The sequence below is a fragment of the Delphinus delphis genome, chromosome 17, assembly GCF_949987515.2.
Source record: "Delphinus delphis chromosome 17, mDelDel1.2, whole genome shotgun sequence".
Taxonomy (NCBI): Eukaryota; Metazoa; Chordata; class Mammalia; order Artiodactyla; family Delphinidae; genus Delphinus; species Delphinus delphis.
In genome coordinates, this window is record NC_082699.1 from 30,739,345 (window position 1) to 30,754,642 (window position 15,298).

Consider the following 15,298-nt stretch of genomic DNA (forward strand, 5'->3'; position numbering starts at 1 on the left):
AAAAAACACAAGCATGAGATTTGAATAGAGAACTAAAAGTAGAGAATTTGCTATTGGTAGACTATCTAGACTAAGACGTTCCAGATTGATTAATATCACTACCCTACAGAACAAGGGTTTCAAACAAATAGGAAATCTCCTTCAATGCAGGGAGTGAAGGTCTAGAGTAACGGAAGGGATAAAATTAATTTCAACAACTAATGTTTATTGAATGGTTACTATGTACCTGCATTTGAGAGTTTACACTAGAGGGGATAACAAACAGGCATATAAATGGATTGTTGTAATATGAGATTTTGAGGGCAAGGGATGGTGTACCAAAAAGGATATTCAAGGATTCCTGAAAGATCAAAAGTGAGCTCAATGTTGAAGGATATCAAAGAAAGGGCTGGACCAGGTAAGGTACAGAAGACATAGATGTGTTGAAGTTTCATCTGTATTTTTTTGTCATTTGTAAGCACTGGTTTTTCCAACATTCTTTGTTTTTTTGCCAGTATTTTACAAAGTTAATCTTTGCCATGTGAAAATAAAATATTAAATTCTGAATGTAAGGAAACCATTTATACTAAACAAATATTATTTTCAGATGGACAAGAATATGAAAAATCATGGGGCAAGATGCAGCCAGAAGATTTTTTTGTTATCTTTATATAATTATGATTTATTTCCAGAGAACCTGAATCAAATCTCAAATTTTAATGGACTTACAAATAGAAACAGGGAAAAAAAAAACCAGTTAATATGCTAAGGAATTAAGGTTATGTGTACTTTTTCAATCTTTTGAAATAATTATTACTTATTTTAAAAGTTATTTTTATTATAAAAGTTATATTCATTTTAGAATATTAATAAAGGAAAGAAATTGAAAAAAATTTTATCAAACTTGCTATACTTAATCACTGGTAAGGTCGTGGCTTAATTTTCTTTGCATATATTTTTGTATAGTGTGTGATAACTTTTATTGAGGGCAGTCTAGAGCAGTGGTAGAACTTCTGTAAAGGTAAGCTAGAGCTGGTTTTATCTGGACTGAAACAACCCCCTTTAATCTAACCTCAGGAAATCTCCTCTCCCCCTTAAATTCTTAGTGACAGCTCTAATTTTAGGGGATCATCTCAGTTTTCTGCTTTCCATGTGATTATCTTTCATGTTTTTTCACTTCTTTGTCTTCTGCATCTTCATAGTTTGTGGAGTTTTTTGCCATATATTGATATGGTTTTACTGCCTCCAATTTGACTGCATTGTAACTTTATTTTCTTATTGATTTCCTTTTTATCTCAGACAGATATGTTTCATCTCAATCTGTCCTCTCCTGTGGATTTCTGCTTTTGTCACATACAGGCTATATATTAACTTGGTCCTTTAATTCTCTGAACCAATAGAATACACAAAAAACTATAATTCCAGTAAGTGCTATAATCAGGGCTTCAAGGTTCTTTTTGACTTAGCATACAGTGTTTTACTTGTGGGATATCCTTACACAGAATGTAGTATAAATTACATATAACAATGGTCAAAACAATGGTCAAAACACAGTTTGTGTTTTATTTTTCTGATTGCTATCATCCTGGGTGTCAGTTCCTTCAAGCTTGTACTCAGTGTAAAGCTTTCTTAAACTCTGGCAATTTGCTGATGATCAGCCATTGTTTTCAGTGGGTGGTGTCAAATTTTCATTTTCCCCTGTTTCTTCATTATTTTTTTTCAATATTCCTCTCCAAGATGCATTTAATTTTCCTCTTGCAAGTGATGTTTATTTTGTTCTTGTTGCATATATGTTATAGATTTTTCATGCTATTTAGGACCCACATAATGTATTATTTTCTTCTCATTCTTATTATAAATCATCTGAGAGAGTATTTTCTTTTTCTCTGTATTTCAGTTTGATGTCACTTTCCTTTGTTCTGGAATATTGTGTATAAATTTTATTTTGAATTATTATTATTATGGTTTATTTCTACTTACTAATCCCTGAATGTGGAGAGAAATGTTCAAACTTTACCAACAGATACAGAAGTATTGATTACCCATTGCTTGGCTAACTTCCCTTAGGATCTGGCTGAATCCCGAATCCTGAGATGGAGAACAAGTCAGCTCTGTGATATGTTTCTGTTATTAATCAATCATACATCTACTCTAGCCTTACTGTATTGAGCTGGGATCTTTCTTGTTTGCTGACACTATAAGCCAAAGGTACACATGAAAAATTATAATCCTCAACATGCTGTACAATCCTCAGCCCACATTTATAACATATCTTCTTTGTGACCAGCTCCTGTCCCACATACGTCTGTTATTATTATCTTTACATGAATTTTAGTAGAAAATAGGTGAGGTTACTTCAAAGGAATTAACACTCTTCATTTTTAAAAATTACTTTTTTTTTCTTATAAACTAAAATAGGTTGAGGTTAAAAAAACATCTTGAGCATAATATTAAATATAAATCTATGAAGGAAATTTTATATAAATGTAATATGAGATAGCCCTAGTATGTTACTTTCTAATCATTTAGCATAGTGAACAAGTAGGATAGATTATTCAAATACTTAGTAAGCTCATGAAATATATAATGCACATGTTGCATACCATTTTCTTTGTGTACAAAGGCTCCCTGAGGAGATTCGGGGATACCTTTCCAGACTGTGATTGGTTTGGGATAGCCAGGATCCATGGTTTTCATTTCTTCACTATATCTCCAATACCTGAAAAGGATAAATAAACAACAACAACACATGCATAGAAAAGACAATTATGTATACAAACAATAACAGCTAGCTAGCATTCATTAAATCCTTGTTGCATGCTACCTATGTACTTGTTAGTGATTTAAAGAACTGATTTAAATCATGCAAAGACAGTGTACACAATTTATTCTGTTTCCTTTTTAGAATATGCTAAAAGTGGATATTTTATTTTATATTTATTCAGTCTGCTAAAAATTAATTTTAAAACTCTAGCTAAGCATAGTTACAATTCAAAAGGGTATCACCAACCTATGTAGAAATCAGAGGTTTTCATGATTTTTAAAAATCTTACTTAGGCACCAGAATACATCATTTGAAATAAGCATAATCTTGATCCATTTACCCATTCATTTATTTAACAAATATTTATTGAGTATCTACTGTGTTTCTAGCATTACTGTAGGTGCCAGTGATACAACCTTGGACAAAACAGACATGCCCCAGCTCTTATCAATCTTATATTTTAGGATATGTAGAGATTACAGGCAAAAAAAAAAATGTCAATAAGTGCATACTATCATAGGAGGTGGTAAGATCTATTAAGAAAACAAAGCAGGAAAAAATACTGGATAGCAAGGTCTTTGATAAGCTGTTGTTTAAGCACAGAGCAGAAAGAAGTGAGAAGCAACATTCTGTAGTTTTGGGGAGCATAACATTCCAGGTAAAGTAACTAGTTATCAAAAGTTTCTGTGGCAGGCATAAGCCTGGAGAACTTGAGCATCCACAGTGAGGCTAGAGTGACTAGAATAGAGTTAGCAAAAGGGAGACAAGGTCAGAGTGGGAACCAGCACCTGTGATTAGATAGACCCTTAAACTATGGCAAAACCTTTTGTTTTCCTCTAAGAGAGATGTGAAGCCAATGAAGATTTTGAGCAGAGGACCTTCAAGATATGGTTTATTTTTGAAAGGAACGCACTGCTGCTATGAGTTCAACAGATTGAAGGAGGTAAAGTAGAAGAAGAGATACTGGTTAGGATGTCATTTCAGTAATCCTTGGGCTAGAATGTGTACTGGAGAACTGATGATGATTCAAGGGATTGGGATATTATTTTGAAGAAAAAGCCCAAAAAGCTTACTAATGGATTGAATGCAGTATGTGAGAGAACAAAGTTGAGCATAACTCAAGAATTTGGGGCCTGAACAACCAGAAGAATAATGTTGCCATTCAGTGAGATAAGGAAGCATGGAAAGGTAAGTTAAGGAGGTTTGAGGAATTGTGAGTTTGATTTTAAGCGTGTTAAAATCAGATGCCTGTTAAACAACAAAGTAGTTGTTGATGAAGCAATTAGGTATATGACTGTAGACCTTAGGGCAAGTCTTGACTAGAGTCCTTGGTGTATAGATGGATAAACAGATAAAAGCAAAGCTTGCTAAGAGTCAGAACTCTCAGAGCTCTCATCCCTTCACAAGGTGGCCATTGGGCCACTTTCACAGACCCACTAGACATCTAAGGAAAAAATTGTGAACCTCCCTATTTTGGATCACTCATTATTGCTTATATGTTCTAAGAGTCAAAATTTTTATGTCTGAATGTTCAAAAGGATTGACAAAACTGGGGTGAAACCATTGGGAGTTCACAGTGATATTGCCTATTTTAGGGCAGGCATAATGCTCTATGCATTATATCAAATGTTTATTCACTATAAACTCATGAGAGAATTGTCATTGTCTCCATTTGAGAGAGGAGAATTCTTGGAGGACAATGACTCATAACCAGTTCTGTTCCATTTCAAAAGTCACTATTCTTTCTTCTACACATACCAAATATGTTTGACAACATTTTCTCCCCCACACCACTAAACATCTCTTAACATATGCTAAAGGTAGCATTTCACGAAGAGATTTGTGAAGTAACACACAATGCATTATCTTGGGATTAGGCATTTAGCTTAAATCAGAAAAAGAGAAAAAATATCCAGTCTTTTCTGTATATTCTCTTGCTTCAGGTCTATGGAGAATCCTTTATCTACAGAGCTGTGGGATCTCGTAAAGAATGTTTTGCTATAGATTCCCAGATACCTCAGATAAGTAACATGTGGAATATTAGCACTTCTTCCATCTTCACATGGAAAAGAAAAAAAGATTGTTTCAGGATGTATCCCAATAATAAGTCACAAGGCAGATTTTATCCAGACAGGAAAATACACTGTAGAGGTGTTTGTCATAGATTCTTATCACATAGAAGATAAGGGCAGATTTGATAGAGAGATCAGGAAAAGCTTCAGGGAGAAGCACTGAGCTGAAATAATGGTAGCCAGGCCTATCTTTCTGAAGAAGACAAGTAGGGAGTGAAAAGTTCTACCAAAGCTAAAGTATATTTTCTTTCATGGAAACATCTGCTTTTAAGTTATTTTTGAATATTCCTGTATCACAGAACACGCTGCGATGAATATAGCATGGTTAATGGGGTTGAGATTGCACTCAGAATCTCCAGATCTCTTCTCTCAAGTAAATATTTCAATGGGATTTACAATAGTCATATATATTAACTGGTTCCTGAAGTTGATCATAAAGAAAAGTTCTCACAGAGAAATCATCAAATACCTTATTTCACGGATTCTAAGATACATATTTTTTCACATTTCACATCTCTATTATAGGTATTTCACACCTCAATACTATGTCAAAGCATACTGGGCAGAGTTTTCCCCTCAATGATAGATTAATTTATGATGTATCTTACAATAAATGGCATTTTTAGATGGCATAAACCATAACTTAAAGAAAGTTTTAAAATTTTGCTAACCCAGGAATAATTTAAAATCCTAGGGACAATGGGATCACACTCTACATATGATTTAAGGAAGATTACTACATATTCAGAAACCAGGTTTGTTCTCCAAGATGTAGTTATAACCCTGTTCATGTAACAATACCTATTCTTCATGTAGTGCTTTGTAGCTATAAAGTAAATTTATATACATACATTATTTTAATCTTATTTCACTAAAATCCCTCAAATATCTTTTATATTGCATATTAAAACATACTTATGCTGAGGTCCTAACATAGATATAGTATATATGGTCATGCAATTCAGTCAATGATAAAGCATTGGGCATCATATTATTCAAAGGTAAGGTCTTAGTCACATTTGCTCTTCTTGAATGTTAGAGTTGAAACTCAAACTAATGGTCTTTGATTCATAGTTTAGTACAATTTTCTACCACAATTCTGCTAGTGTTTCCCTTGACATAACACTGTTACATTAATCCCCCTGTCATCTTACCCTCTTGGGGCCCTCACTCAAATTCTTAATGTTCATTGTGTCAATATAATTTTCCTTCATCCCTTGCTCTATTTGCTTATAGATCCATTTGCCTACCAACACTTTTTTGGGCACTTATGGGCAAGACACATAAGATTTATTGAGATCACATTTCAAGAAAATATTTATGGAATGTGAATTTTATTGTACCCTCTAGTAGGAGCATAATCCTGGTATGAATTTTTCAGGATAAAAGAAATTTTCCCCTCTTTTTGTTAGTAGATAATGCAAAACTATAACTTGGGATCATTTCACCATCTTTGAAAAACTCAGCATAAGATTGGGCCCTCAGGTTACCTGCTGTGTCAGCTTTGATATATGTCCAGTAAACTTCAATGTGATTAGAATCATCTAACTATATTCAATCATAATATTATTGAGTCCATTATATTATTATATATACACATTATATCCAGCTGTCTTATAAAAATGCCTAGGCTTATTCATAAATATAGGTTTGCATTTTAATTTCTAACATATTTGAACATATTTCAACATGAACAAAAAAGCTCATCCCACTGATATTTTTCTCCCTGAAAAATAGGCTTATAGGTTCATTGAGAAGTATATTAGCATATTCATCTGGAACATTATGTAAATAAACCACTTGGAGGGGTTTAAGATTTAGATATTATAATGGAAAAATTTTGGAATTTTGTGCAGTAAGGTCAGCAAATGATAGTAGCTATTATAAATAAAGCTTATATTTTTTTCTTCTGATATATCAATAATCTCTGCAGTAGAATTATGACTTTAAATTGCTGATTCTTTGAGAAAAGCATTGTAAATCAATCCTTTAAAATAAATTATGAATGGAAATGGGATTTATTCATCACTTTTTAGATTTGATCATGAGTCATAACCATAAGACAAAACAGTTGTCCATGTAATAGTATACAACAATTTCTTAAATTCCTTCTGTGTGAACAAATAAATGGTATAGAAAATTCTGAAATGACATACTTTAATGTTTCTGGATACTGAACTCAAACTGAACAGAAAGTGGCTCCAAGGTTGATTTCATATGATCCGGTCATTTCTTCATCCACTTTGCCTCATTTTCTTACTCTAGAGTCAGACTACTTGCCTCCGTTATCACAAAACCCAGGGCCACTTTTATTCACGCCCAAATAATCATACAAAATCTCTTTCTTCAGAAGCCTTATTAAAAATGTAACAGAATTGAAAATATCAATCTGTACTCTGTTGGATAATTTTAAAAACACAAAAAGGAATTACTTCATAAACACACACCTTAAGCTATAGGAAATAAATGTATTTTTCTGTTTGGCTATTAGTAATAATAATAATAAAACAAACCAAAATAGATCTAAATTTTATCTTCTTTCTTTGAAAATGTCTTAAAATCCTCAACGGTTCAGCCTAGAATGAAGTATGACAAGAGAGTCTTGGGTATATTTGTGAGAAGATGCTGAGATGATTTAGGAACATAGCATTTTAGAGCTAAATGCTATGAAGATCAAAACGTATCCAAGTATCAAATTATAGTATATTAAGAAAAGGGCAAGTAGGAGTCTGAGGGACTGAGTTCCATGCTATATGTGAAACAGTGAAACTGGACATTTTAATCTGAATTTACAGATCTGTTTAAAGAACCATCATTTCATCTACATTTCTTTAGCTATCTTTATACGTATGAGATTTCATGTCGGCCCTTACTTTCAATACAATTTATATGAAATTACTCTCAGATCTGTGCCTCCAACCCACCTTTCCTTGTGAACTGTTACTACCTGCTTGATTTCTCTAATTGGTGTGTAAGCAGGTATCTCAAACCGAAAACGAACATTTCAAACTCTTAGTCCCCTTCCCCCAGTATTCCTTCCTTTCTTTGCTACATCTTCAGAAATGGCACCATCTACTCAGTTATTTAGGCAATAATCCTAGATGTTGTCTTTGATTTGCTTTTCTCACCTGTAAAATCCAAGCCATAAGAAAAACTTGTTATGATTACATACAAAATGTAAACTGTACTCTTTGCTCCATCTCCACTGCTACCATTGTGTCCCCTTGTACTACTTCAACAGCCTACCAATTAATCTCCTTGCTTCCACTTTTGAAGTCCATTCTTCACACGGAGGCCATAATGATGTTTTTGAATACATATCAGAACATGCACTTTCCTGTTGAAAACCCTCCAATGTTTTCCATTGTACTTAAAATTAAAAAATCCAGTCTTTGCCATGTTCTACAGGGCCTCATAATCTGGTCCCTGCTTACCTGTGTGACCTCCTTGACCACTTATCCACTATGCTGTAGCCACAATATTTTTTTCTGATCTGAATATTCTAACATTTTTGCTTTTGTACTGCTATTTCAGGTACTTACAACACACTGTTCTGAATAGCTTCGTGTGGTTGAAATTTCTCCCCACTAAAGTCCTTGCATCAGTGTACCCTTCACAATTTAGGCCTTTCTTGACCTCCACACTAATTTCCCAACCACTCTTTACCACCCACAAGCCTCTATCACATCATCACCTATTATATTTCTTGTAGTGTTTCTCAATGTTAATGTATCAGGGTCATTTATTTCTTCTCTGTTTACAACTATCTCCCCTAATAGAATCTAAGGACCATGGGAGAAGAATACATGTGTTTTATTTTTACTACTATATCTTCATTACCTAGTACATGTCACATAGTATGTGCTCAAAAAATGTTTTAACTAAATGAGTGAGAGATATGCCAAGACGAGTACAGAAATCTTATGCAAGAAGGAATTAGAGCTATTGAGAATGTAATGGGCTGTCTCATATTTATGCTGTCACCACAGGCAGTCAGGTACAGAAGGATGAATACCTATGGAATGTAACTGAGGCAGTCTAGACTTTGGTAGGAAGTGAATATGATGTAGGACTGACATATGGCAGCACTTGAATCAAATATAATTTAAAGCTATGCTTTGTTTGTCTAGCAAATTATATAAATGATTCTGATTTTGAATGTTTTTCTAGAGTATTTGTACTTTCCAGCTCATCACAGTACCTATCACTCCCTACTGCTGTATATATTACTCCTATACCCAGCACTGTATATATTATTTGCATGATCCCTTAAAGCAATTGAGTTTTTTACACCAGGACTAAGTTGTCTCTAAAATCCTTTTCTGATCTTAACCTTAGAGAAATAGAAATCTGTTTTACATTTTTTTTAAAACAGAAAAATGTCAATGAAATAAGAGGAAGAAATAAATAAAGATAAATGTTTTCAATATTTTCACTCAAAATATACATGGAAAAATATATAAAGTTAAAATTGATAAGTATTGTAAATATATAATGCCTATAAGGAAGAAAAACTCACTGAATTCTCATATAAAAGTGATAAGCAAATTGTTGTTTTAATGTTTGAGTTAGATAATTTAATGTCTTTTCCATCTACTTTTAATCTAGAATGAATGTATTAATAAATTGTGTGACTTTGGAATTAAGCAATTATACAAATATGAAGTCATCTGTTTATAAAACATCTGTGATTCATGAACTCATATATAAGATCACACACATGGAAATTAGTTGGGATCCTGCTTTAAATATTTGTAAAACCTATAAAAGCAGTTATTTAAGCAGAACTTAAAATCAAACTATTTCTATATATTTTGTTATATTTTGCATGAAGCTTGTCAAGTCAGAAATAAATTTACTAAAACTCCTTTTCTCACTTACTATATCTTTATTCCATTATAAATTTGGTATGTAACCTTCATTGATTTCACTGACTTGAGGTAGCCCACATTTAATTTCTAAACTTAATGTTTTCAAGAAATGCTAAGTTTTTAGAATGGAAACATTTTTAAAAGTATGGCTAACTGATAATAAAATGGCAGTTTTTATTGTCATCTATGAAACCCTCATTAAAGCTGTTATATGAAAGTTAAGCTTTAATGTTTTGTCTTGTAGAAGTTAATTTCTCCAGGGTGTCTTCTCAGCCTTTTGTTTCTACCCCTTTCTGGGAGTGGGGGTGGGGTGGGGACAATACAGGACTGTATTGAACCTAGTGTTGAAAGAGTACATTCAAGCAATTAAAACCAGCTGAGGAATTAAACTCTAACAACCTGAGGGTTGTTATTTTAAAGAATATAAGTCCACAGATTTATTTTCATTAGGGGTCACCATGCTGTGGCAATTTCTTCACTCTTCTCTTTTCATACTCTAACTACACATATCTTACTGAGAGTCATATACTTTTTTGTGATGATAAGTAGTATCTTCTACATTAATAGAGTTTTTGTTTGATGAATCATTTTGTTTTGTGATTTAGTAAGAAACATTCAGCAAAACCTTAGTTTCATGATAGTGAATTAAAAGCTATGAATATTTTGCCATAGAAATATATACAAATTTAATGTATAAAAAGCTTGTAACAGAATAAAATTATACATTTTTATCCATGGACACAAATGATAGGATCCTTTTGTTCACAGATAAAGCTCAATGTTTTAAGTCACTTGCTATCAAAAATTACAAAGTATAAAATAAACAAGGTTTATATCCTTATTTTTCTCATGAAGTTGGAGACATTTTATAGGGTTACATTATGTTAAGATTATAAGGCGAACTCAATACTAGCTTGTTGCTCATTAAAACCTGTTGTTTTTATGTGTATTTGTGCATGTGCGTGCTTTAAATTTACTTGTAAAATAACATATTTAAGTTTTACCTAACAATGAAGGTTACTTATGAGTGTCACATTTTGACCCAACTAGTAATAGTGTAAGTAAAATTTGATTTTTCATCTTTATTTCTTTTTAACCTAATATTAATTTAAAATAATAAAAATATAGCCTTCAGCTTATATTTTATATGTAATATCTGTCAAAAAGTAGGCAGGGGGTGAAATTAGTATGCTTAGTGGCTACTGTATGTCATAAACTAATAGTTAACTTTGTTTTACAAACCCTGTTAGTAATGTCATAAAAGGAAAAGAAATGACAGAAAATAGCAAGAGATATTATACTTCAAGCTAAAAGTGTTTAGTCCAGTGACAGTTTAGTTAGCTCATCGCACCTATCTGCTGGTACCTAAATAAATAGTGTCCTAAGAAATAGAACTCATGACTAAACTGAACGTATTTGAAAATGTTCAAAATTAACTGTGTGAAAAGTGTAAAAATTTAACTTTAAATATAAAAGCAAAAAAAAAGCCTCTCTTAAAAGTATTTTTTAAGTAAAGTAAGTAAAATTACAAGAAAATGCATTGTAAGGATAAAATACACGACCTATACAGCTTTATAGGCATGTTAAGATTATACAGAAGGGAAAGAATATATACTATATATATACATTCATAAGAAAGTCACATTACTTGGGTATATTAGAGAAAGATTTACCTTGAATATTATTTTAAAATATGTTTAAAAATGGTTGCAATTCTATTAATTCTTGTGCTTATATCTACACAGGTTCTTTCCTCAAATGTACATGCCTATTATAGACTAGATATATTGACTTCTCTAAACATTAGTTAACTGTTTTCCTCATGTGAAGTGTGTACTGACCTGTCCCCCTTGAAGAAATAGGTTTTCCCAACGTCCTCCCACCAAATGGCTGAATCAATACCATGAGGGGGAATTCCGCTTCCAAGAGTAATCAAGTCATGAGGGTAACCAGGTTGAAGAGTCGTGTCCTTGAACACCCAATATTTGTTACCTGTATGAAATAAGTGCAAATGCAGAATACACTAATTTAATGTCAGAAATTAGAATATATCTACTAACACAATGCATTTAAAATTATTTTACATGAAATCCATGAAATAACTTAGTAGCAGTCACACCTGGAATACTGACATTATTTTTGAAACATAAATGTTATTTTCAAAAGTGGACAAAATGAAAACTTACTTAATAATGTAATCAGAATTTGTGTGTTAATTTAAGAAATAAAAAAGATCTAGAACTTGCCCTATTGAAACAGTTTTGAATCAAGGGTCAGGGATTCTTCCTCTAGGAATTAGAGGCCTTATTTTCATTCAAGGCTAAATCATTCCTGTGTGTTGGGCATTCTATATGCCCTCAGATTGCTGTACTGATTACAACCTCTACTCTGTTAAAACACTTCTTCTGGACTGATCCTTTTCTTTTAATATATAAACATTCACAAGTCCATCTAGTTTAATAAAGTCATCCTCTTTTAACATGATGCCCTCTTCTAGCTGTTACACTATCCTTCTCTTTAAGAGTGATGACTGAAGGTAGCAAAATTTTAACCCTAAACTTGTTCAGAATTGCCAGAGTACAGCAATACTAAAAAAAAGATGAACTTCAGTCAGCTTTATTACTGTTTTGAAATTATCTACAAACAACACACTTCCTTATGCCCTACAGCCCTGGCAGACTATGTACACCACTCCCATCTTTGGTATGACTCTCAAGTTGTCTGCAACCATTTCTCACTCCACTGAAAGTTGACTTAATACCTATTGTCTACTGAAACCTTTTGTCCTGGAGTCACCAATGCCTACAATTTTCCACCCTTATCTATTGACACAGTTGCCCACTTAAAGAACTTTTCTCCCTGAGCTGCTAGAAAACCATTTTGTTTTTGTTGCTCTTTCTTCTCTAGCTGCTTCTCTCTGAGATTCATTTATTTTACTCAGTCCTTGAATGTTGACATTTCCCAAGGCTCTGTTCTCTTCCCTCTTCTCTTTTAATTTTAAATTGTACAGGGACAGAGTGGTGTCACAAACTCAAATATTTATAAGGGCCAGTCTAGAGATGACAGGAGTGGAGTGGCAGAGGTATTCAAATATTGAGACACATCCTGGATCTTTCTATACTCAAGCAACTTCTTGAGTAACTAACTCGTCTTGAGGTTAATATTTGGCAAAGTAAAACATTATCCTAATATCTTACAAAGTATCCTGTGTCCTTTCTACTAGATGTAAGCCCTTCCTCATTGTTAAAATATTTCAATACTATCTGTAGCTGAGGACTATGATAAACTGTAGCATTCATGTTATACCTAAAGGAATTTAAAAAAAATTTAAAACCACTTACTAGCCTAAATCAACACAATACAAATGAACCAAAAAAACACATCTTCAGGCTAGATTTAGGTAGGAGTCTCTAGTTTGTAATCAGGGTAATCTTATTTACCCCAAGAGTTTCTACTACCATTTGTTATCATTTTAAATTAAAACAACATTTGTTGAGTACCTCCAGTGTCCCAAGTATCATGTTAGGTACCAAGGATACTAAAGAGAACAAGACAGAACTGATCATTACCCTGATCATCCCATACTCAAGTGAATTCAGCAGATGAAAACCAAAAACACAAAAATATAATTATAGTAATTGAAAAACTATTGAATGCTACAAAGGAAACACATCAGGGGTTGAGAAAAAGAAAACATAAGGGGAACTTACTTTAAATAAGGAGATCAGGAAAGCATCTCTGAAGAAGTAACACTTAAGCCAAATTTAAAGAAAGAGAAGAAGGTGATACCTGTGCAAAGAATACTGGGAAGAGTGCTCCAAGAAAAGCAGAGTTTTATATGATTAAAGTTGAAATAAGATCCTTGGAATGTAATAAGCAAGAAGATAGTAGCACTGAAAACCTATATGATGGGCTTGGATCTTAGTTTGAGTACACTGGTAAGCCATCAAAGAAATTAAATTAGCAAAGGCATATGGTCTGTTTCCTATTTTCAGAAGATGATCTTTGGTCTTTTTTTGAAAATGGATCTTAGAGTGAAGAGTGGAAATGAGAAGCTCTATCAAAGATCTTTTGCCAGGGAAGAACCCTCAAGATGGAGGAGGAGTAAGACATGGAGCACACCTTCTCTCCACAGATACATTATAAATACATCTACACAAGGAATGACTCCCACAGAACATCTACTGAATGCTGGCAGAAGACCTCAGACTTCCAAAAGGGCAAGAAAATCTCCATGTAACTGGGTAGGGCAAAAGAAAAAAAAAAGACAAAGGAATCAGGACAGGACTTGCACCTATGGGAGGGAGCTATGAAGGGGAGAAGTTTCCTCACACTAGGAAGCCCCCTCACTGGCAGGGACTAGGGGGAGCTTCAGAGACTCAGAGGAGAGCACAGCAACAGGTGTATGGAGGGAAAAGCAGAGAGAGTCCGGCACAGAGGGTCCCAGCACTCCATAGCCTGAGACATTTGTCTGCTCACCCACCAGAGCAGGTGGAAGCTGGGTTCTGAGACTTGGGCTTCAGAGGTCAGACCCCAGGGAGAGGACAGGGGTTGGTTGCATGAAGACAGCCTGAGGGTCTAGTGTGCTACAAATGAGGGAGTCTGGGAAGAAGCTTGGGCCTGCCAGAGAGTCAAAGAACCATTGTTGGGGGTGCATGAGGAGAGGGGCGGGCCTGCCATAGGAGCTTCTTCTGCTCACAGGCAGAGGACACAGTCTACATGAGCTTCAGGGGTGGGCACGAGCTGCAGCTGCTATCTCAGACCCCAGAGGCAGAGAGCTGACTGCTACTGCTGCCACCGCTGCTGCCAAGGGTCCTGTGAGCAAGCACAGCTCACTGCCCACAACTTCCCAGTGGCTTGTGCAGCCCGTCACTGTTGAGGGGTCCACGATCCAAGGCCAACTTCCCCAGGAGAGTGAACAGTGAGCCCCAGGCTACTGCAACTTCCTGCTGGCCTCTGCCACCACAGGCACTCCCCTCACATCTCAATTGTGGCTGCCATATCCATCTCTCTCCCCTGCCTGAGTGAGTAAGTGTGCACTAGTTAGCCACTGCTTTTGCCCCCTCTCACCTGGGCAGGTAAGTGATGGGGCCAAAAGCAAAGCTGAACTGCAGGGGTGGTGTGACCAAAGAAGAGGAATGGAAATCTCTCCATGCAGCTGCAGGAGCAGTAGATTAAATCCCGGCAATTGGCTTAGTAAACCCTACATCTGTAGAATATCTGAATAGACGAGTGTCCCCACAATTGAGGTTGGTCTAGCTTTAACAACTGTGGAGTTTGGGGATAAGGACATGCAGGAGTTGGGCAGGTCAAAGTCTGAGCTGGGCTCACAGTGCCCATGTCAGTTCCAGAGACCTACTTAGAGGTATAGGAGGACTTCCTGGGTAGGCAGAGATTGGCTGTGGCTCACTCTGGAGTCAAGCACAATGACAGCTGAGGCTACAGGAAAATAATAATTATTATTACTATTTTTTATTGTTTTGTTTATTCTGTTGTTCTTTTTCATTATTCTTTTTTTATTTTTTCTTTTCTTTTTTATGTTTTAATAAGTTTTTTTCTATTTTTACTTTTTTTGTAATATTGTATTTTTTCCTGGTTTTTGTTCCTTTGTT

General features: G+C 34.5%; 1 protein-coding gene across 1 annotated transcript in view; it reads right to left on the reverse strand.

Annotated features, from left to right (window-relative positions):
• Nucleotides 1-15,298, reverse strand: part of MMP16 (matrix metallopeptidase 16) — a 342,254-nt gene that overhangs the window by 4,344 nt on the left and 322,612 nt on the right. The window contains exons 8-9 of the mRNA XM_060035200.1: nt 11,528-11,678; nt 2,583-2,698 (exon numbers count right to left, since the gene is read on the reverse strand). Coding sequence (XP_059891183.1) covers nt 2,583-2,698; nt 11,528-11,678 — 267 coding nt within the window. The remainder of the gene's footprint in view (nt 1-2,582; nt 2,699-11,527; nt 11,679-15,298) is intronic.